General features: G+C 44.8%; 2 protein-coding genes across 25 annotated transcripts in view; one reads left to right on the forward strand and one right to left on the reverse strand.

Annotated features, from left to right (window-relative positions):
* Positions 1–5039, forward strand: part of TELO2 (telomere maintenance 2) — a 43190-nt gene extending 38151 nt beyond the window's left edge. For 4 of the 14 annotated variants that reach the window (XM_043523726.1, XM_043523725.1, XM_043523723.1 and 1 more), the window contains exon 21: positions 3088–5039. In XM_043523726.1, coding sequence (XP_043379661.1) covers positions 3088–3191 — 104 coding nt within the window. In that variant the 3' untranslated portion in view covers positions 3192–5039. Of the gene's footprint in view, positions 1–2426; positions 2555–3087 lie in introns of all 14 variants that reach the window. The other 10 variants (XM_037911039.1, XM_043523729.1, XM_043523730.1 and 7 more) reach the window with 7 other exon arrangements.
* Positions 5040–5778: 739 nt separating this feature from the next.
* The window catches only part of IFT140 (intraflagellar transport 140), a 248909-nt gene continuing 231587 nt past the window's right edge, over positions 5779–23100 (reverse strand). For 4 of the 11 annotated variants that reach the window (XM_043523716.1, XM_043523717.1, XM_043523714.1 and 1 more), the window contains 11 exons: positions 15889–16079; positions 14536–14631; positions 13909–14041; positions 13674–13817; positions 12899–13027; positions 10962–11144; positions 10270–10476; positions 9573–9785; positions 9323–9489; positions 8778–8919; positions 5779–6585 (listed from right to left, as the gene is read on the reverse strand). In XM_043523716.1, coding sequence (XP_043379651.1) covers positions 6379–6585; positions 8778–8919; positions 9323–9489; positions 9573–9785; positions 10270–10476; positions 10962–11144; positions 12899–13027; positions 13674–13817; positions 13909–14041; positions 14536–14631; positions 15889–16079 — 1812 coding nt within the window. In that variant the 3' untranslated portion in view covers positions 5779–6378. The remainder of the gene's footprint in view (positions 6586–8777; positions 8920–9322; positions 9490–9572; positions 9786–10269; positions 10477–10961; positions 11145–12898; positions 13028–13673; positions 13818–13908; positions 14042–14535; positions 14632–15888; positions 16080–23100) is intronic. The other 7 variants (XM_027834811.3, XM_037911037.2, XM_043523718.1 and 4 more) reach the window with 3 other exon arrangements.

Consider the following 23100-nt stretch of genomic DNA (forward strand, 5'->3'; position numbering starts at 1 on the left):
GAGGGTGGTGAAGCACTGGAATGTGTTACCTAGGGAGGTGGTGGAATCTCCTTCCTTTGAGGTTTTTAAGGTCAGGCTTGACAAAGCCCTGGCTGGGATGATTTAGTTGGGGATTGGTCCTGCTTTGAGCAGGGGGTTGGACTAGATGACCTCCTGAGGCTCCTTCCAACCCTGATATTCTGTGAACGGATGTTTTGCTACTTTCTTTGTGCTGCTGAACAGAGCCTCATGTGGAAGTGCATGTATCATTTGTGTTAAGAAGGGGCCAAATTATCAATCCAGTACAGCCCTTGCTGCAAGGGGGGTGTGTTGCAGAGGCATCCAAAGTGCAAGCCTTGGGCCAAATATGGCCTATAGTATTCTAACATAGTCACCTTCACCTTCCATAGGGAAATACGGCCTACGGAGACTCCAGGTCCAGAATACAGTGCACTTACGCCAAGCACCATATCCCCTCATATTCCATTGACTTGTAGGCTGGACCTTCGTGTTTTAAATTACTTGCAGACCTTGAACTTCTGATAAGCAACCAGTGTACTCCTGGGTTGGCAGAATTTGCACAGCCCAGGTGCACTGGGTGCATGGAGGATGGGGAGCATCCTCATACCAGTTTTCATGGTGGCAAATGATGAGAGCAGGAGGGCATGGTTCTTTCTTCCAACTTTCCTAGTGCTGAGAGAACAAACATCTGGTCTACAAAACAGAGTGAGTGACTCAGCCAGCTTGCACTGCAGGAGCGTGGCCTGCAGCACGTGGCAGCACATATCACACAGCACTGCCTTCGAGGTGACATGCTGGAAACTTGCAAGAGGAAATGGCACTGTATGCTCTCAGCCTCGGGCTAGGTTTGGATGCACTTCTGTGTGCTAATTGGGCCCTTTACTATTCTTCTGCCCTCAGTTGGTTTCCTTCACCATCCTGACATTTAGAAAACTGGCTTCCCATGGGGGCTGGGGCGGAAGTGACACCGACACAGCCGGTCTCTGATCCCTGCAGGTTATATAGCTCTGTGCCCTTAAAGGGAAAGAGCAGCCACAGGGGCCAGAAACTCCACGTTTCCCATGACATGGTGTGCGCTGAGGAATCTGCCTCCCTCTGCTATAACGTTCCTGAGAGCAAGGGGAGTCTTTCCATGTATGTTGTAAATGTCTGAGGAATTCAGTTCAAGGAGCGTTGTGGTCTGTCTGTCTTTAACTAGCTGATAGTTTTAGCTGTACTTGGCAGGGAGAGGGGAAGGCCTGGAATAGCAGCACCTCCTTTCTGTGTCTGAAACTAGTCTTGTGGATGCCTCTTCTGGTGCTAGGAAGATACACTGTTTCAGTGGTGATGTTTGTACAGAGGCAGTGTGCACAGCAGAGTTCAGATAGCATGGTGGTGATTGCAGGATAAGAGCATAATAATTGCAGCACATCAAGCACCAGAAGCCTGCACAGCCCTCTTATACACACAAACCTTGGTTCCTGCCCCAAAAACTTTACATTCTAATTTCATCCCAGGTGGAACCAATCTGACGCATGCGGTGTCCTGGATGCCATTAGAAAGTCTGCATCCGACGAAGTGGGTATTCACCCACGAAAGCTTATGCTCCAGTACATCTGTCAGTCTATAAGGTGCCACAGGACTCTTTGCCGCTTTTACAGATTCAGACTAACACAGCTACCCCTCTGATATTAAAAAGTCAGTGGTTTCCAGCAGGTACTACAGAATTCCTCTGCACTTGGAACAAGAAACAACTGGGCTGTCTCTCTCCCTCTGCTGGGGAGCACCGGTTGGGAAACGCTGAATTAATGGCCATCCCTGAATGGGAGAAGCTGCCCTGGGTTGGAGAAGGCACATCATTCTTGCATTGGTCACTTCTGATAAGCTTCAGCTGCAGAGCATTTTGAGGATGAGAGTTCTAAGCAGCATTTAATGTGTCACTTTCCTTGTTCTGCCTCATCCCCTTGGGTAGGTTATGATAGGCCCTGTCCTTAAAATTCAGTTACTCCATCATCTTGAAAAGACATGATCCCTTCTTTGGCTCAGCTGCAGAGGTCCTTGGAGGGAATCCCCTTCACCCCACATGAGGCCTGGAGCAGTTTGCAGGGAGTGTGTCTCTTCTCATGTCAGGACTTCTGAGGTGCAGGGTTACTCCCCTTCCTTTCTCCCTACCCTCTCTTGCAGCATAGTTAGCTCAGGCTCCATGCTATGACATCGTCTGCAGTTGCATATCACAGGCTCTGAGCTAATAAACTGGGACTGTACACTCTCATGTGGCTGCTTCCCCCACCTAGAGTATGGAAACACCAGCCTGAAGCTCTCCCTGAATTTATAAATAACCCTACTCCATCCGTGTGAGTCATGTGCTTAGGCTGACACAGTGCTGGGCTCTGAGCACACTGCTTGTGCGTACAGGATATCCTCACACAGACTCTTTGCTCTTCCAGACTCCCTCCTGCTCTGACATCCTGAGTGCATCCTGAGTTTTTACTTTGAGCTGATTATGGGCCCCTGGAATAACAGTTTCATGGATGTTCTGCAAATGCCTTCATTTACACACTGCTCACAGCGCCAGGTCTGTGTGAAGGCACCAGCATCGCTTGGGCCTGTCTTACGCTTCCATCAGCTGACTGCTAGCGATACTTAAGGGCTATTCTTATTCTCTACTACACCCATTTGTGCACATGGTTATATGATTTGTTGGTGATTGTGTACAAACAGAATATGTGCGCACAAGAGTTAGAAGCTGCTTTAAAACCTAACCCTTTTTGCCCTGATATCAGGTTTCCAAGCCCCCTTCATCACCTGCCCCGCTGCCAATCATTTTGGAACTAACATTCTAAGCGTTAGTGTGCACCTGGGTGAGTGAGCATGCAACATAGGCTAACACTATTGTTTGGTCTAAGCAATCTGAGTGTAGATATCTCACGGGAGATAAGTTGAGTAGCTTCTGGGCCTAAATCTGAGCAGTGCGAGAAGTGTTGAACACTAGCCCAGAGGGTTAGTTTTCTTTCACTGTTACTGGATTTCAGCAGTTCAGGAAAGGACTGTAAAGAGCATCCTTGTTTTCCTCCCACCGTCAAATAATGGCATCATCCTCTTTTGCAGATGTAGCAGAGAAGGACCCAGATGGAGACTGCAGGAGGCTGGCCTGGCAGAATCTGCTGCTAATGGAGAACCTGCTAAAGAAACTCAGAAGTATCCCTTCCTAGTTGTAGGGGGGAAACTGAAAACAGAGGTGACCTCCACCTAACACACTTGCCAACTGGGTGTTCATAGGTACTGCTGGGCCCCTTCACCAATCACCTGGTTGGAGAAGAAAAAGGGAGCGGTGTAGAGCTAAAGCCAGGGAGCCCGACTTGACATCTGGACTTTGTAGTGGGGGCTAACTCAATGAGCTATTTGCTATCTGGTACTGAGTGTACAGATGTAGGAAAGTGGACTAGTGCTGCCATCCTCTCTGCACGTCTCCCTCTCCAACACACTCTGCACCAGCTATTTATAGTCTTGGCAAATTTTAAATGTTCAGCTAAAAATATAATGAAGACCTCACATAAGACTTCTCTTCATGAAAACAGGAGGAGTGGATGTGGCCATTTACCTCATGGGTCCAGCTCCATGGCATCCCTGTAGTGAAGGGTTGAGGGTCTCCCAGCAGTCAGCCTTTGGCAAACTAGTTACCAGCCTCCTGGGAGGGATCATAGAAGATTAGGGTTGGAAGAGACCTGAGGAGGTGATCTAGTCCAATCCCAACTAAATCACCCCCGCCAGGGCTTTGTCAAGCCTGGCCTTAAAAACCTCTAAGGATGGAGATTCCACCACCTCCCTAGGTAATCCATTCCAGTGCTTCACCACCCTCCTAGTGAAATAGTGTTTCCTAATATCCAAACTAAGCCTCCCCCACTGCAACTTGAGACCATTGCTCCTTGTTCTGTCATCTGCTACCGCTGAGAACAGCCGAGCTCCATCCTCTTTGGAACCCCTCTTCAGGTAGTTGAAGGTTACTATCAAATCTCCCCCTTACTCTTCTCTTCCGCAGACTACACAAGCCCAGTTCCGTCAGCCTCTCCTTGTAAGTCATGTGCCCCAGGCCCAATCATTTTTGTTGCCCTTGGCTGGACTATCTTCAATTTGTCCACATCCTTTCTGTAGTGGGGGGCCCAAAACTGGACGCAATACTCCAAATGAGGCCTCACCAGGGCTGAATAGAGGGGAACGATCACTTCCCTTGATGTGCTGGGAATGCTGCTACTACTACTACAGCCCAATATGCTGTTGGCCTTTTTGGCAATGAGGGCACACTGCTGCCTCGTATCCAGCTTCTCGTCCATTGTAATCCCCAGGTCCTTTTCTGCAGAACTGCTGCTTAGCCAGTCGGTCCCCAGCTTGTAGCAATGCATGGAGTTCTTCCATCCTAAGTGCAGGACTCTGCACTTGTCCTTGGTGAACCTCATCAGATTTCTTTTGGCCCAATCCTCCACTTTGTCTAGGTCACTCTGGACCCTGTCCCTACCCTCTAGCATATCTACCTCTTCCCCCCAGCTTAGTGTCATCCGTGAACTTGTTGAGAGTGCAATCTATCCCATCATCCAGATCATTAATAAAGATATTGAACAAAACTGGCCCCAGCCCCAACCCCTGGGGCACTCTGCTTGATACCAGCTGCCAACTAGACAGCGAGTTGTTGAGCCCAACAACTAGACAGCTTTCTATCCACCTTATAGTCCATTCATCCAATCCATACTTTTTTGTTGTTGTTGGCAGGAATACTGTGGATTGAGTGGTTCGTTGTAGAGGATGATTCTAGTCAAGAGTTACACATTGTGAACATCTCCAGTGGGCTCCTGCGTATTGAAAATGTGCATAATCTTAGAGCAGAGACTCGGTCCGCCAGGGTTGGTGTGGGGGAGGCAGGGCTCTAGTTTCTAGTTACATGGTGTCTTTTTCCTCAGGTGTGAATAAGCTTAATATGGTTGGAAGCTGCAAGCAGAGGAAGGAGATTGAGCACTTCACATGCTACAGTCTATACTAGCATTCTATTAAAGAGAAACTTGCTGAAAGCTGGAGTGTCTTGTTCTTAAGGCATAACTCATTTCAGTCCCATTTTAACATCCTATTCCAAACTGCTTAATATTTGTGAAATCTCACAAAGGAAACCAGCCACTCCAACCCTCCTCTGTAACATCAGGTAGTATGGAATGTGTTTAGGTGGCTGCTGAAAACACACAGTCCTTGCTGTAAGAGAAACTAAGGCCATGTCTATGCTAGCATCCCCTCAGTGACATAAATTTTGCTGGCATAAGTGCTTGCTGAGCTGGTTTTATTATGTCACTGGGAGAGCTCTCCTGGCGGCATAATGCAGCTACACAAGCACTTACAGTGATACAGCTGTGCTTTTGTAAGCTTTTAAAGTGTAGACATGGCCATAGATAAGGACGTTGCTAAGGTGAGATTGAGGGGGAGAGACTCTGACAGGTCTGATCCTGCCTCGAGCTGCAAAGCAGAGCTTAATCTAGATATTCAGTCACTAGGTAGGGGGCTTGTCGTCTCCTTCTAGAACAGAGCCCACTGAGAATGGTCCTGACATTTCACTAGGAATATTTTCCCCAATCAAAATCAAGCAAAGGGTTTTGAACTTTATCCACTTTAAATCCAGGGTTTGGTTTGGGAAAGGCTTCAAGTTAAGAAAACTGTGCAGGATAAATTACTCAAACTCCAGCCTACGCAGGAGTGGAGGAGGTAGAATTTATTCTTCTGTAACTGCAAGCTCTACTCCAAGTGATCCTTTGCTAAATTAAATGCAAGATCTAGAGGGACTAGTTAACAGGGGAAGAAGTCTCCTACTTCTGTAGAAGGTCACTGATTTGAATTTTGACACAGCTCTGCATGACTCAGGCACCTGCTGAGCCCATTCTCTCTCTGTTTGAGGCCTTGTCATATCATTGCAAAGTGTCTTAACTAAACTGCCTTCTGTATGCATAGACAGTTAGAGCTAGATATGCTTGATTCAGCACTCACTTTTCTGCTGCTCCTGTACTCATGGGATTAGGATTAGCTGATGCCTTAATTAATCAGACATTTTTTTTTTCCTTAAAAATTTATTGACGTATTAAAAATCTCTAAATTTGCACAATAAAAAAGAAAGATTAATAGTAGCTGTCTGAGGCCCAACCTGTCCCTCTGCACTGACTTAGTGCTTGAGCTTTAACAGTTTTGCTTATACATAACAAATTAATCTTCTTGGTATGATCCAGGCAAACTACAGCATCAGGCTGTGCATTAAGTGAAGTATTTGACTTTCCGCCCTTAACAAGCCTTGACCAGGTAGCTGGGTGCTGTAACAATGGCCAGGCTTCCTCACAGCTGAAGGTGAATGTTGCCAGTTTACACAGTAAGCAATCAGGGATCCTCGACTTCATCAGCTACATCCTCTTCCACCTCCTTGTTGTCTTCAATACTGTTGTGGCGAATTCGTTCTGGGACAGGGTTCCGGTTCCAGGGAATGCCCAGCCCTCTGTGAACTGCCTCAATGGTCCGTTCATTCACATAGTAGGTCAGGTTTACGCATGGAATTCTTTTCCGCATCTCCTCCAAGTATCTGTAGGCCTAGGGGTAATGGATGGTAGGGTATCAGGCATGAGATGTGTTCTTGTTATTCTCATATCACAGCAGCCTGGCAAAAAACATCTAGATATGTTGCATTCACAGAATATCAGGGCTGGAAGAGACCTCAGGAGGTCATCTAATCCAACCCCCTGCTCAAAGCAGGACCAATCCCCAATTTTTGGCCCAGATCATTAAATGGCCCCCTCAAGGATTGAACTCACAACCCTGGGTTTAGCAGGCTAATGCTCAAACCACTGAGATATCCCTCCCCCCCACAGATAGGTTGCTAGGCTCAGACCTCCCAGCCTATGCAAACTGAGTTACCAGTGCAGGGCTGGTTCACAAGCTCTCTTCAGCTACCTGTGGGGTTTGTTCAATATTGGTATTAGCACAGAGGGTGCTGCAGTCTCAGTTCAGGCATCACACTAAGCTGTTCAGTAGTGTTGGGGATTCCTAGGAGATCCGTGAGATGACTCTCTAGAGGGACTTGAGCCTCCCAGCCGTTTCCAAGATTTAAAAAAAAAAATCCAGGAGCCAGGGCCTTCATAACACCTAAACTTTTAGAAAACCCTCTAACTTTCACTTGTTTTTGCAGAAGAGCAACAACATGGAAACCAATCACTAGAATGATGAGAGTGTTTTTGAATAAAAACTGGGATTAGCATTGAAATCCAAGGGAAGGGAGGACATGGGTTTTCCAATGCCAGACCCCATCCTCTGCCTTGATACCTGAAGCACTGTCAAGGTCAGAGATGTCAAATTTTAGTTTCAGTTCTTCTGAGGGTACCCAAATTTCTCAGACCCACTTTTTTTTTTTTTTTTTTTTTTTTTAAGAAATAGTGAAATAGAGCATTCCTGAAACTAAATATGTAAAATTGACAAGAATGTCCATATCACTGCTCCAGGAGCTCTGGCTGGAGGCAAGGTTCTTGGGGGTGCTATGCTCCCTGGTCAAGCCAGGGCTCCCAGAGTCCAGGGCAGCCCTGCCATTCAGATTAGTACAGGGCCAAGGACACTCAGTCTTCCGGACTCTCAGGCTGCCCTACTCCTGAGCTGGCAGCAGCCCTATAATAGTCTGCATCATAGGGCTGCCCCAGACTCTGGGAGCCAGTCTTAGGACTTCCAGGTTCCAGCTCCAGTTGGGGCTGCTGGACTCTCCGCTGCAGAGCTGTCAATTCCAGAACACTAGCAGGTTTCCAATGGATGGATGTGTAACATTACACATTCCATTACACACAGAAACCTGCTACTGGTTCAGCAAAAGTTATCAAATCTGCACGAGACTTGGCAAAATGTTTTGCCCTAGTGAATCATCATTTTCCAGCTAAGAACATAAGAATGGCCATACTGGGTCAGACCAGAGGTCCATCTAGCCCAGTATCCTGTCTTCTGACAGTGGCCAATGCCAGGTGCCCCAGAGGGAACGAACAAAACAGGTAATCATCAAGTGATCCATCCCCTGTCGCCTATTCCCAGCTTCTCGCTAAGTTTCATCAGAAAATTTCTGAGTGGCTCTAGTCAAGACAGCTTGTAATAAACAGGTTAGTGCCAGAGCAGGAGAGCATGATGCTCAGCACCTGGCTGGTCCAGAACAGCAGGTTACTTTTAGTCCAAGGCCTGTAATCCTGTGCCATTCTGCACTCTGCTGTTTGGCACTTCCTGCTCTGAACAAATGACTCACCACTTCCCCAGATGGCTACAAATTTATGATTTCCCATTTTTTCTGGGCCAGCCAGGTGGCTGTTGGAGGCACAGTGCAATTGCAGAGAAATGACCAGAAATAACCTACTGCTCCTCTCTATTAATGGGAATGGTTACGAGTATCCCAAGAGCCACCTCTGTGAATGTTACTCTCAAAGTCCTGTAAAGTAAACTTCTTTCTCCCACCACAGATTAAAAATGGATTCAGTCTTGCTGCTCCTTTAGCATACTCTACATTGGGATCAAAACTGTAAGCACCACACGGTGCTTCGCAGTGATACTTCATCTCTCTTGCCCGGCAAAGGTCAACATAAATACTCCAAGGGTAGCTGTCTACCATGGCACCTCTACACTTACGAAGGTTGAGAGTGTACAATAGTGAGCTGCATTCCCAAGGGATGCAAACATTTAGATTGTATGCTCCTTAGGGCTTCCTTTGTCTTCCTCTGTACAGCGCCAGGAACATGGATGATGCCCAAATAATAACTTACCATCTGGAAGTCCTCCACCTGTAAGTAATGTTCAACCAGAAAGCCCAAGACATCGCCTAGGCGGATGGTACTGTCAAGGTCTGGCTCATCGAGGAGAAGCTCACACTGTCTGATTGCCTCTTTGGGGTCCTCAGAGTAAACTCTAGTGAAAGAACAGGTTGAAACTGTAAATATCCCATGGGGGGAGGAGACAAATTCTCCCTTATTACATCTGGCTCTCAGCTGAACCACAGTTCGAGACCTGTGTACGCCCCATAGCCTCCCTTCTGTAAGATGGATATCCTCATAGTATCTTAGTTCTAACGAGGAGAGTAGGCAGAGGCTTCATAAATCAGCAGATGGGGCACTCACCTCAAGGCCACCTTCACCTTTTACTCAAAAGTCAACCTGTCATCCCCTACACCCATATGGTTCCTTGAGGCCAAAAGTCTCATGAGTGCTTTCAGAAGTTAGTCTCCTGCATGGGACTGTTGCTGCTAAAGCAGAGAGCTTTCCTCAGATACAGATTTCCATATACATTGTGTGCTCTGGGCACTGCAAATTACCTTCGAGCCTGGATGAATCGCTTAACCAAAGCCATCTTGCTTTGTAAGAGTGCCAGTTTGCTCTCCTGCTCTACAGGGCTTCTCGTCTTCGCCTTTGACAGGCACTTGAATGCCTCAGTCAGTGCTCCCTGTGCTTTCTCATAGTTCTGGTATTCGTCGATCTCCACCTACAAAGAGAAGACAAATAAGATAAGTGTCCTGTTTCCAGTTGTCACAAACCAAACTCCTCTGAGAATGGACAGGGACATACCTGAGCACAGGCATCATAAAAGCCAGCTAAGAGGTCAAGGGCCTTTCCCTTGGTATAGAAGCTAATGATGTTCTTCATAATCTCTGGGTCCTTTCGCCAATCCAGGGACTGTAGGTAGTTGGCTGCCATGATATAAATCTCCCTCTGTTTGGAGACTCCAGCAAAAAACACTATTTTCTCTGTGTCTCCAGACTTAAGCAGTGCTCTCATTGCCTGCAAACAGAGGGGAGAACAATCATTACTGTTAGCAATGTAGAAACATGAGGCCACAAGCAACCAGGCAGAGATAGGCAGAAACTCCTGCATACCCTCTCTACAAACTAAGGTACAATTCTGCTGCTTCTACCAAAACACTCTCACACAGCAGAATCCCCAAGGGCAGATGCCAGGCTTCTGAGCACTTATGTCCCTACGTTGGAGAGTGAACAGGGAGATCTCATGCTGACAGCAAACCCTTTGGAAGAAAGGGGCCCTGCAGGGTTTGAGCTCTGAGGACAGGCAACTCTGGGTGGGTTGGCAAGTATTATTTAACATGAGTATTTTTGTCTGAAACCAACTTGTGGTATCCCTGAGATTAGTCCATCAAATCAATCACTTTTACCTGCAGATTAGAAGTGTGTTGTGGAGCTTCACACCTGCCAGTGCCAAGGGGTTCAAACATTAGTACTGTAGCTTCTCCCCACCTATGTAGACTCACCTTCAGCTTGTTTCCTGCTTGAGTGTATTTCTTGGTTGCCATGTGGTAATTGCCTTGCCGCATGCAGCAATCGGCAATCTGTTCCAGCAGTTCTTTCCTAGACTCTTCAGAGAGCTCCTTTGAATCCTTGGAGACAGTCATCTTCTCGGCCATCTCCTCTGTGATGGTCAGGTTCTGATTCAAGCAAAGCTGCAGGGCTTCATGGTACTGGTGAAGAGGAAGAGAGCAATTAACTGCTGCTAACTAAAGGTTCTGCACTAGAAGGACCCCAACCACATCTAGCCTGCTAGAATTCAAATCTCTGAGCATGCTATAACTTTTTAGCCTTTTTCTAACTGTGTGAATGGGTGCATCTGAACTCTGCAAAGGCCAGATGTCCGCGTCCTAATCAAGTTGTGCTGCAGAATCTTAACTTCAGAGATGGCCCTGAACCAAAACCCTGCAGCTGAAGACCCTGATCTTTGAGGCGACTCTGAATCTGAAAGACTAGGCTGGGCTGTAGCTATATCAGGGGCTGAGCGAAAACCCTGCATTACAGAACTCTGAGGAATTCAAAATCCTGATAGAAATTCTGCAACTAGGGATTTGTTGCAGTGTGGTGAGGGCCCAGGATGCAACCCAGCTCACTCCTGAGCTCTGCTCTTCCACGGGCACATGCTGTAAAGTTCCCAGGAACACTGCAAAGGCTTTACCTTTTTGGCTGCTAGCAGCAACTCCACAGCCTTCTCGTGCTGTGCATGTTCAATGAAGAAGTCAGAGCAGCGTGCCAGCAGGGCTGGGTCTGACTTCTCATCCAGGTCCTCAGCAATCAGCTGCAGGGCACCAAACTGCTGTGTGGCAAAAGCCAGCTCTAGCGCTTTGGAAAAGTGTCCTGCCTGCAAAACCAGAGAGAACCCTTTAGTTTTCCCCCCTCTTGTACTGATTACATACAGATTCCAAGGCACCAAGCCATTAGGAAAGAGACGCCAGGTTTCTGCAGTGGAGCCCTGGCAAAATCAGCAGTTGCTATGCCTCCAGTCCTTTCCTTCTTGATCAGCAGGCTTTGTATGAAGGTCTCCATTAGTTACGAAGGCCAGTGAACCCAACCTGAGGTGCAGAGAAACATACAGTAGCCCTTCCCAGCTACCGTAACCTACATGCCTGCCATTCTGCTGCAGAGCTACCACACTATAAATTCAGAGAGTGGTGACCTACTGGCTGGCCAGAGACACACAGAATTCTCTGTATTCTGCCTCTAGTACAGCACTTGGTGCAGAACTTGTCTGCTCAACTATGGCAGGCAGACAGAGGAAAGGAGGCTTGCACAGCTAAGTAGCAACCCGTATTAATTGATATATAATAAGCACTGATTGCTTGTGCTGGGAGTCTCCTGCAGTGATGCAGTGCCTTCCCCACCAATACTGTTTTGTAGTGAATGGGGGCTGATGTATCAGCATTGGACAAATGCAGCTGGAGGCTACAAAGTACAAGAGTGAGTTCATCTCCCAGACATCATCTGAAATGTGATGTATGTCACAAGTGAAATAGGTGGACTCAGTCAAGTCCCATGGGAATGTATATTGATATTACCAAAGCCATCACTCATTACCAAATTTTGATACTGATTAAAGATTAAATATGATGAAATTTAATAAGAACAAATGCAAAATATTCCACTTAGGAAGGAACAATCAGTTGCACACATACAAAATGGGAAATGACTGCCTGGGAAGGGGTACTGCAGAAATGGATCTGGGGGTCATAGAGGATCACAAGCTAAATATGAGTCAACAATGTAACACTGTTGCCGCCCCTCTACCCCCAAACAAACAAACATACATAATTTTGGCATGTATTAGCAGGAGCGTTGTAAGCAAGACATTGGAAGTCATTCTTCCGCTCTACTCCACGCTGATAAGGCCTCAGCTGGAGTACTGTGTCCAGTTCTGGGTGCCACATTTCAGGAAAGATGTGGACAAATTGGAAAATGTCAACAGCAACAAAAATGATTAAAGGTCAAGAAAACATGACCTATGAGGTAAGATTGAAAAAATTGGGTTTCTTTATGATGGAGAAAAGAAGACTGAGGGGGGACATGATAAGAGTTTTCAAGTACATAACAGGTTGTTACAAGGATGAGGGTGAAAAACTGTTCTCTTTAACCTCTTACAATAGGACAAGAATTAATGGGCTTAAATTGCAAAAAGGGAGGTTTAGGGTGGACATTAGGAAAAACTTCCTATCAGGGTAGTTAAGCACTGGAACAAATTGGCTAGGGAGGTTGTTGAATTTCCATCACTGGAGGTTTTTAAGAAGAGGTTAGAAAAACACCTGTCAGGGATGGTCTAGTTATTAGGTAGTTCTACCTTGATTGCAGAGGACTGGACTTGATGACCTCTTAAGATCCCTTTCCATCCTACACTTTTATGATTCTATGATTAGAACAGCAAGTACTGCTCCAGGTCAGTTTGAGGGGCACTGGCAGAGCTGTAGAGAGGGCCCAGGAATGGATTAACAAGGGGTGCTGCACATCAGGATTGGATTGACCACAATGAATGCAGATAATCAGGTATTCAGCTGATTTGGTAGCCATCCACTGTAGTGTCTTGGTCTCAACTGAAAGCTTTATATATTGCTGAGTCAGAGTTACCTTGTGGTACAACATGACTGCTCTGTCCATTTGTTCCCCCTTCTCTTCATAATAGCAGGCTGCCTCTATCATGTCTTCTGGGGAACTCAGCAGAGCCAGGTTCATCAGCTGGTCATCCAGATTGTTCTCCTACTCAAAAGTAAAGATCCATCTTCAAACAAATATTCTATCTATGATTACTTCCAGCACAGCAGACTTCATAGTGCCATTAATTACCTATCTTACAGTTTTATATTGCCACCCATCACCACTGTATCTGACCACCTTCCATATGAAATCTAGAGCAACAGCAAAGTTCCTAGTGAACTTCATGTTTCAGAGTAGCAGCCATGTTAGTCTGTATCCGCAAAAAAAAAAAAGTAGTAGTTGTGGCACTTTAGAGACTAATCTTAGTCTCTAAGGTGCCACAGATACTCCTTTTCTTTTAGTGAACTTCATGGAGTTTCTGGTCTTCCCTTTTGTGGGGTCAAAACTTTGCTTGGGGCAGGGTTTTTGGTTGGTTGTTGGTTTATTTCAGGAGAGGTTTTTTTGGGGGGTACTTGGGCTCCAAAGGGGTGTCAGTATTTTGAGTGTCACATTACAGACCCCTTCTCTCCTAGAAGATGTGGGTAGAAACCAATATCAACTACACAATTATATAAGAAAGAAGTATATCATACTTTACATAAGAAGGCCCACGCTAATCTCACAGGTTGGCTACATTTCCTGATGTACGTGGCCTGAGAGATGCCATTGGTGGTGAGCTCTTTGCACTCAGGTGTACATGCTGTCATACCTTACACAAGCGAATGGCATTGTTAAATGCCTGGGCCCTAGTGTAGAAGTGCACAGCCTGCTTGATTTCATCCTGGCTCTCGTACTGGCGGGCCAGGTGATAGGATGCTGCCCAGTTTCCTGTTTCATTCGCTATTTCAGCAGCCTGAAAAGAGAGCCAGATCCTTCACATCATGCCCAGATTAAACACAAGAACATGGACTCTCCTGGGAACAGTGGGAAGCAGGCTGCCTTACCTTCTGGATGTTGCCCTGAAAGCAATAAACACGGACCAGGGAGAAATAATCCTGAGCTAACTCATAGTATCTTAGTGCGGATTCCATATCTGACTGGCTTTCCAGATACTGTGCCCACCATTTCCATAAGCTCCTAGAAAAGAAACAAAATAAGTGATGATGGTAATTAATAATTGGAACACACTGCCAGGGGAAGTGGTGGATTTTCTCTCTCGAAGTCTTCAAATCAAGACTGGCTACCATTCAAGAAGATGTACTTTAGTCAAACACAAGTCATGGAGCTCAATACAGGGGAAACTGGATGAAAGTCTCTGGCCTGTGTTACTCAGCTCTCTCAGTCACAACTCTAGTAGTACTAGCTCTCCAACACAATACAGTGGGGCCCCTTCTCATGAACAAGATTCATGACCAAAGCGGACAAATGAACAAACTTCCAGCACTGGATGGTATAATGCATTAGCAAAAGTGTTTCCTACTAGCATGCTTCCTCTCTATTGAATTAACCTGGAAAATCTGAACGCCTGGCAGGAAAGCGTTAAAACAAGTAATCTCAAACCTGAAACTCCCCCCTCAGGATACCACTCCTTCACACACTTCAGGTAAGGAAGGATGTAACATGGCACTAACTTGTCTTTCATCTTGTTGACATAGATCTCCAAGGCTTGTAAATCTTCAGAGAGCATCCTGGGCACCTCAAACCTATGCGTGTCTGATTTCTCATAGCTGTGTAGAAAAAGGGCACATTAGATGGTGGATCAGTGCTTTGTGGCAAACTGCTCAACTGCTATATTAATCCATTTTATTTTAGTTCTTTAGTCTCTAGAATTAACAACAATACTAATAATACTCTGTCCTTATAGAGTGCTATAAGCATCAACTGCAGAAACAGTGCTGGCCCCCGAGTGCCAATATGCCAAGGAAAAATAAACGCCAAGGTGCTGCTGAGATAAGACCAAGGTGTGCAGATCATTGAGACAAAAATGGGTGCAGAAAAATCAAAAATCTTATTTGGGCCAAAGAGCCAACATACACATCGAAGCCCCAAAAACAAACAAGCCAAATGCTAGAAGTCTGAAGTGCTACAGAAGGGCAACAAAGTGCTTATGGAAATGGCCACAAATATCTAGCACAGCTGTACCAGGAATGATTGGGAGGTTGGGTAAGAGACAGTAAAGGATATTCAATACAGATCTTGTTTCCTCACTTCATACACAAGTCTTCATATTGCCTGCTCATCTCCACTGCAATTTCACCCTCTACTCCACAGTTGGAAGGTTGCTCCTTGAAGTGTACTAACCCATCTATCTGCAACTTTCTCCCCTCCTTCTTCCCCATTAACTGAATCACATCATCTGCTCGCATCGCCTCACATACAAAACCCTTATTTACTCCATTTTGTGACCTTATATAATAAGGGAGCCAGGCATAAAATAAAATTTAAACCAGTATGATGCATTCTAAAAACAAAAAAAACCCACAAAAACAACTCTCCCACCAACTTTCCCAGGATCTCAGTAGCCACTGAAAAGAACTCTGGGTGCCACATAAGCATCAGGTTCATAACACATGAGCCACAATGAATCCCTGGGGTGCCAGGTGGGTCAAGAACTCTCCAACACAAAGGCTAATGCATACAACAAGGTGAAAAAGTGAAGGCTGGACTAGTGATTAAAAGCATAGGATTTGGAGACAGGAAAGCCAAGTTCTATTCTTGACTCCACTGCAGACTTCCCATGTGATCCTGGGTAAGTCACTTAACCAGTTTTTTCCCCCCTTTTCTGCCACCTTTCATCTGAGGATCTCAAACTATTATTGAAATAAACCTGGCAATTGGGGAAACTGAGACACAGTAGCAGGCACCCTCCAGACAGCCCTACCAATTTTGCCTCTGCTGTCCACAACAGTGTGCTAAAACTCAGGATTTCTTGTGTTCAGAACTAAGCTCTAGGTGCTCGGCATTTTCTACGGGAAGCTGCTTACTAGCTAAGTGCAATATTGCACTCTGCAGTGGCCTCCAGGTGTTTGGCATAGTTGTAGTACGTGGTGCGCAGGTGAACCCGGTCATGAGTCTCAGCTACTTCCATAGCTTTCTGCCACTGGTCAGAAGCCTGGTAGAACTTGTTCAGGAGGTCGTAGCGCTTGCAATTCTTGTACAGCCGCTCTGCATCTTCCTGAAAGGAGAGCGAACAAACAGTGAAAAGTTATCTGGATTTGAAGAGTACTTTACAGAGATTATATCTAAGCAGTAATGAGTGATAGAAGGCAATCAGAAAGCTATGATGATATAACTGGCTCTGTAGATATGGGGAAGTGGGGGACGTGATATAACTTGACTTTAGCAAAGCTTTTGATACGGTCTCCCAAGGTATTCTTGCCAGCGAGTTTAAAAAGTATGGATTGGAAGAATGGACTATAAGGTGGACAGAAAGCTGGCTAGATCGTTGGGCTCAACGGATCATTGGGCATGAAGCGGAGTGCCCCAGGGGTCGGTCCTGGAACCAGTTTTGTTCAACGTCTTCATTAATGATCTAGATGATGATGGGATGGATTTCACCCTCAGCAAGTTCGCTGATGACACTAAGCTGGGGGGAGAGGTAGATATGCTGGAGGGTAGGGGTAAGGATAGGGTCCAGAGAGACCCAGACAAATTGGAGGATTGGGCCAAAAGAAATCTGATGAGGTTCAACAAGGACAAGTGCAGAGTCCTGCACTTAGGATGAAAGAATCCCATGCACTGCTACAGGCTGGGGACTAACTGGCTAAGCAGCAGTTCTGCAGAAAAGGACCTGGGGATTACAGTGGACGAGAAACTAGATATGAGTCAACAGTGTGCTCTTGTTGCCAAGAAGGCTAACGGCATATTGGGCTGCATTAGTAGGAGCATTGCCAGCAGATCGAGGGAAGTGATTATTCCCATCTATTTGGCACTGGTGAGGCAACATCTGGAGTACTGCATCCAGTTTTGGTCTCCCCACTACAGAAGGGATGTGGACAAATTGGAGAAAGTCCAGCAGCGGGCAACGAAAATGATTAAGGGGCTGGGGCACATGACTTATGAGGAGAGGCTGAGGCAACTGGGCTTATTTAGTCTGCAGAAGAGAAGAGTGAGAGGGGATTTGATAGCAGCCTTCAGCTAACTGAAGGGGAGTTCCAAAGAGGATGGAGGTAGGCTGTTCTCAGTGGTGGCAGATGACAGAACAAGAAGCAATAGTCTCAAATTGCAGTGGAGGTGGTCTAGGTTAGATATTAGGAAACACTATTTCACTAGGAGGGTGGTGAAGCACTGGAATGGGTTACCTAGGGAGGTGGTGGAATCGCCATCCTTAGAGGTTTTTATGGCCCAGCTTTACAAAACCCTGGCTGGGGTGATTTAGTTGGGGTTGGTCCTGCTTTGAGCAGGGAGTTGGACTAGATGACCTCCTGAGGTCTTTTCCAACCCTAATCTTTTATGATTCCATAATAGGTAGTGCACTTCTGAGCAGTTAATTACTCCAGACCACGGATTGCATTGCATAGTAAAAAGGACTAAGACAGATGGATTTGAACCTAGTAAATATATGTATCCTGGAATACCAGCATTGTGACTGAGAAACTGGATGTTTCTGTGAAAATAAAGAAAGCACTCAGATCCCAGCATTTACTGGGTGATATTAACCAGGGGTGGGAGTGACATGAGTAGCCACCAGTCATAAAACTCTGATTGTGACACAACACTAAGCCATTTGATAATGGAGGTTATCAAATGTCTCATATTGGGGTTACTCGCTGGCATAACCATTCTGGGCTGCGGTAGGAGAGACCCATTACCCCAGTTAAGGAGTTTGGGAGAGCGTTGCTAACTTTGTAGCTGTTTTCTCACCAACAAGGATTCAGCTCTTGGAGACTGGCCACTGGGAAGCATTCATGGACAGAGGACTGTTCTCTTGGGATGGACTTCACCTGAGTAGGGAGGGAAATAGACTTCTAGGATGGAGGCTGGCACAACTGATTAAGAGAGCTTTAAACTAGGAATTTGGGGGAGATGTCCATGTAATCTCCACGCCAGATTTTAACATTGAGAGAGAAGAAAACGAAGTAAGAAAGGATACAGCGGTGGGTAGGAGAATGGACATAAGGAAGAAGGGTAGTGTAGATACCAGTCTAATAGGTTATAAGGGCGGTAGAATGTCTGTCCCTAATTGGGTAAAGAATGTGAGCGAAGCCAAACAGCAAAAATTAAGATGTTTGTACACTAATGCGAGGAGCCTAGGTAACAAAATGGAGGAACTAGAGCTACTGGTGCAGGAAGTGAAATCAGATATTATGGGGATAACAGAAACATGGTAGAAGAGTAGTCATGACTGGAGTACAGGTATTGAAGGGTATGTGCTGTTTAGGAAAGACAGAAATAAAGGCAAAGGTGGTGGAGTAGCATTGTATATCAATGATGAGGTAGGCTGTAAAGAAATAAGTGATGGAATGGATAAGACAGAGTCTGGGCAAAAATCACAATGGGGAAGAAAGCTACTAGAGCCTCCCCTGGGATAGTGCTTGGGGTGTGCTATAGACCACCGGGATCCAATTTGGATATGGATAGAGACCTCTTTAATGAAGTAAATACTAATGGGAATTGTATGATCACTGGAGACTTTAACTTCCCAGATATAGACTGGAGGACGAGTGCTAGTAATAATAATAGGGCTCAGATTTTCCTAGATGCGATAGCTGATGGATTCCTTCATCAAGTAGTTGCTGAACCGACTAGAGGGGATGCCATTTTAGATTAGGTTTTGGTGAGTAGTGAGGACCTCATAGAAGAAATGGTTATAGGGGACAATCTTGGTTCAAGTGATCATGAGCTAATTCAGTTCAAACTGAATGGAAGGATTAACAAAAATAAATCTGCAGCTAGGGTTTTTGATTTCAAAAGGGCTGACCTTCAAAAATTAAGGAAATTAGTTAGGGAAGTGGATTGGACTGAAGAACTTATGGATCTAAAGGCAGAGGAGGCCTGGGATTACTTTAAATCAAAGCTGCAGAAACTATCGGAAGCCTGCATCCCAAGAAAGGGGAAAAAATTCATAGACAGGAGTTATAGACCAAGCTGGATGAGCAAGCATCTCAGAGAGGTGATTAAGAACAAGCAGAAAGCCTACAAGGAGTGGAAGAGGGGAGGGATCAGCAAGGAAAGCTACCTTATTGAGGTCAGAACATGTAGGGATAAAGTGAGACAGGCTAAAAGTCAAGTAGAGTTGGACCTTGCAAAGGGAATTAAAACCAATAGTAAAAGGTTCTATAGCTATACAAATAAGAAGAAAACAAAGAAAGAAGTGGGACCGCTAAACACTGAGGATGGAGTGGAGGTTAAGGATAATCTAGGCATGGACCAATATCTAAACAAATACTTTGCCTCAGTCTTTAATGAGGATCTTGGGGATAATGGTAGGATGACAAATGGGAATGAGAATATGGAGGTAGATATTACCACATCTGAGGTAGCAGCCAAACTCAAACAGCTTAATGGGACTAAATCAGGGGGCCCAAATAATCTTCATCCAAGAATATTAAAGGAACTGGCACATGAAATTGCAAGCCCATTAGCAAAAATTTTTAATGAAACTGTAAACTCAGAGGTTGTACCATATGACAGGAGAATTGCTAACATAGTTCCTATTTTTAAGAAAGGAAAAAGAAGTGATCCAGGTAACTACAGGCCTGTTAGTTTGGCATCTGTAGTAGGCAAGGTCTTGGAAAAAATTTTGAAGGAGAAAGTAGTTAAGGACATTGAGGTCAATGGTAATTGGGACAAAATACAACATGGTTTCACAAAAGATAAATCGTGCCAAACCAACCTGATCTCCTTCTTTGAGAAGGTAACAGATTTTTTTAGACAAAGGAAACGCAGTGGATCTAATTTACCTCGATTTCAGTAAGGCATTTGATACGGTTCCACATGGGGAATTATTAGCTAAATTGGAAAAGATGGGGATCAATATGAAAATTGAGAGGTGGATAAGGAACTGGTTAAAGGGGAGACTACAACGGGTCATACTGAAAGGTGAACTGTCAGGCTGGAAGGAGGTTACTAGTGGCATTCCTCAGGGATCGATTTTGGGACCAATCTTATTTAATCTTTTTATTACTGACCTTGGCACAAAAAGTGGGAATGTGCTAATAAAGTTTGCAGATGACACAAAGCTGGGAGGTATTGTGAAGGACCAGGATATCATACAGGAAGATCTGGGTGACCTTGTAAACTGGAGTAATAGGATGAAATTTAATAGTGAAAAGTGCAAGGCCATGCATTTAGGGATTAATAACAAGAATTATTGTTATAAGATGGGGATGCATCACTTGGAAGTAACAGAGGAGGAGAAGGACCTCAGAGTATTGGTTGATCACAGGATGGCTATGAGCCGCCAATGTGATATGGCCGTGAAAAAAGCTAATGCAGTCTTGGGATGCATCAGGCAAGGTATTTCCAGTAGAGATAAGGAGGTGTTAGTACCGTTATACAAGGCACTGGTGAGACCTCATCTGGAATACTGTGTGCAGTTCTGGTCGCCCATATTTAAGAAGGATGAATTCAAACTGCAACAGGTACAGAGAAGGGCTATTAGGATGATCCGAGGAATGGAAAACCTGTTTTATGAAAGGAGACTCAAAGAGTTTGGCTTGTTTAGCCTAACCAAAAGAAGGCTGAAGTGAGATATGATTGCTCTCTATAAATATATCAGATGGATAAATACCAGGGAGGGAGAGGAATTATTTAAGCTCAGTACCAATGTGGACACAAGAACAAATGGATATAAACTGGCCATCAGGAAGTTTAGACTTGAAATTAGATGAAGGTTTCTAACCATCAGAGGAGTGAAGTTCTGGAACAGCCTTCCAAAGGGAGCAGTGGGGGCAAAAGACATATCTGGGTTCAAGACTAAGCTTGATAAGTTTATGGAGGAGATGGTATGATGGGATAGCCTAATTTTGGCAATTAATTGATCTTCAACTATTAGCGGTAAATATGCCCAATGGCCTGTGATGGGATGTTAGATGAGGTGGGATCTGAGTTACTACAGAGAATTCTTTCCTGGATGTCTGGCTGGTGAGTCTTGCGCACATTCTCAGGGTTTAGCTGATCGCCACATTTGGGGTCGGAAAGGAATTTTCCTCCAGGGCAGATTGGCAGAGGCCCTGGGGGTTTTTCACCTTCCTCTGCAGCATGGGGCACGGGTCACTTGCTGGAGGATTCTCTGCACCTTGAAGTCTTTAAATCACAATTTGAGGACTTCAATAGCTCAGCCATAGGTTAGGGGTTTGTTATGGGAGTGGGTGGGTGAGATTCTGTGGCCTACATTGTGCAGGAGGTCAGACTAGACCATCATAATTGTCCCTTCTGACCTTAAAGTCTATGATTCTGTAACCCTCTCACTCCACATCAGGTCTCTCAGACATGGATTATGTTCTTAGATTATTAATGCAGAGCAAAACCTGACGCCTTTACTTATGCCAAACTTCCAATGACTTCATTTAGAGGTAGAGCCTTAGGATTTGGCCCATGGTGACACAAGCAATGAACAAATTTAAAACTGCTATTTTTAATCTTTGAGATGGACTCCTACTGTGTCAAGGACTTTTCCTGCCTCACCCAACTGCTTTCTAGCTGAGTTCTGTATACAGTAATGGAGATAGAAATTGTTCCTTCTGTCCTGCCACAGTGTGTTTCCTACTGATTCCAATTTCTTTTCAGAGAAGAATAGACCCTAGATATGGAAGAGGCCTGTTTGGTCCTATTCTAGACCCTCTCCTTGCTAATGTAGGATTGTTTTCTACAGAACATTTGCTAGTGTCTTCCCCCCAGACTAGTTTTAAATGTCTGAGCGAAGGGGCTTTCCCCACTTCCGTTGAGCCTAATAAATCTCACTGTCACAAAGCTTTTTACAAATATCCAGCCTGAATTTTCCTAGTTATATACCTTTATACCCCCCAGAACAATTCCTCCACCATTCATACCCTTCAAATATTTGTAGGTTGTTAGCACATTCTGCTCTTAGCCAAATTCTACATATTCATCTCTTTCAAATCTTTCCTCTTGTATATGAATCCATTTCAGGATCCTAACAATTTGAGTTGGTTTTCTCTGAACTTCCTCCTGTTCATTAATATTTTTCTGGCAATAAGATGCTTAAATTTGAAAGCAATACTCCAGGTGCAGTTGCACCACAGATGTGTAGACAGACCATGAAATCAAAGCTCCAAGATGTGGTGCCTCTGAAAACAGCGCCCAAAATTGCACTGGCAGTTTTTGCTGATGTGTTCCATTGCAATTTCTTATCTAATTTGTGGTCTCCAATGAACTTTGGTCTCTGTCAGCTGTGCTGCTTTCCAGCTTTCTACTCCCCACTGAGTATAATTTTCCTAGATGTATCAGCTTGTATTTTTCCAAGATATGTCTTTTTTCATTTTCTACCCATGTTTTTAACCTCTTGGACCCTTTATTATTTCTGTGCCCTTCATAGTATTTGCAATGCTTCTCAATTTAGTATCATCTGTGAATTTTGTTAAAATGCTGTTTAGTCCTTCTTATACAGATCATTAATGGAGACACTAAATAAGAGCTAACCTGGTACCAGTACATGGCTGCTTATCGTTACCCTTAATTTACAGTTCTCCAGCTAGTTTTCAATCCACATGACAACGTGAATCTCAAAGCCAGTGTAGGTCCCAATTTTACTGGTGGAGTAAAGGTGCTATTCAAAGGGCTTGTTTAAACCCTGATAAAAGGTATCCAAAGGGCAAGTTGTATTTTAACATGTCGTAGCTGGTGGAGGGTGAACTGTTGGCTAGTCAATAAGTTTCTCCTCTATCACCTAACACGTTAAAATACAACTTGCCTTTTCTACACTCCAGTTTGAAAACGTGAGTTAAAATGTTTTAGCTAACCCATTTTAAGAAGACACCATTATTTTAGTCTAGACCAGTCCAGAGTGATAAAGGACAGCAGAATCAAGCCCTAAGGTATGTGAGATAGCATATCAAATGTTTCACAACATCCAAATATATATTACCTAAACAATGTTTTCTTCACCCACTATTTTTATTGCTATATATGTTTTTTAAAAACAATCATGTTTGCCTGGGAAGATTCATTTGTTATAAGCCTACGCTGCTTATGTCTCATGATTCTGTAATCTCTAAAGGTCTAATTCTGCCACA

The sequence above is a fragment of the Chelonia mydas genome, chromosome 10, assembly GCF_015237465.2.
Source record: "Chelonia mydas isolate rCheMyd1 chromosome 10, rCheMyd1.pri.v2, whole genome shotgun sequence".
In the NCBI taxonomy this organism is placed as follows: domain Eukaryota; kingdom Metazoa; phylum Chordata; order Testudines; family Cheloniidae; genus Chelonia; species Chelonia mydas.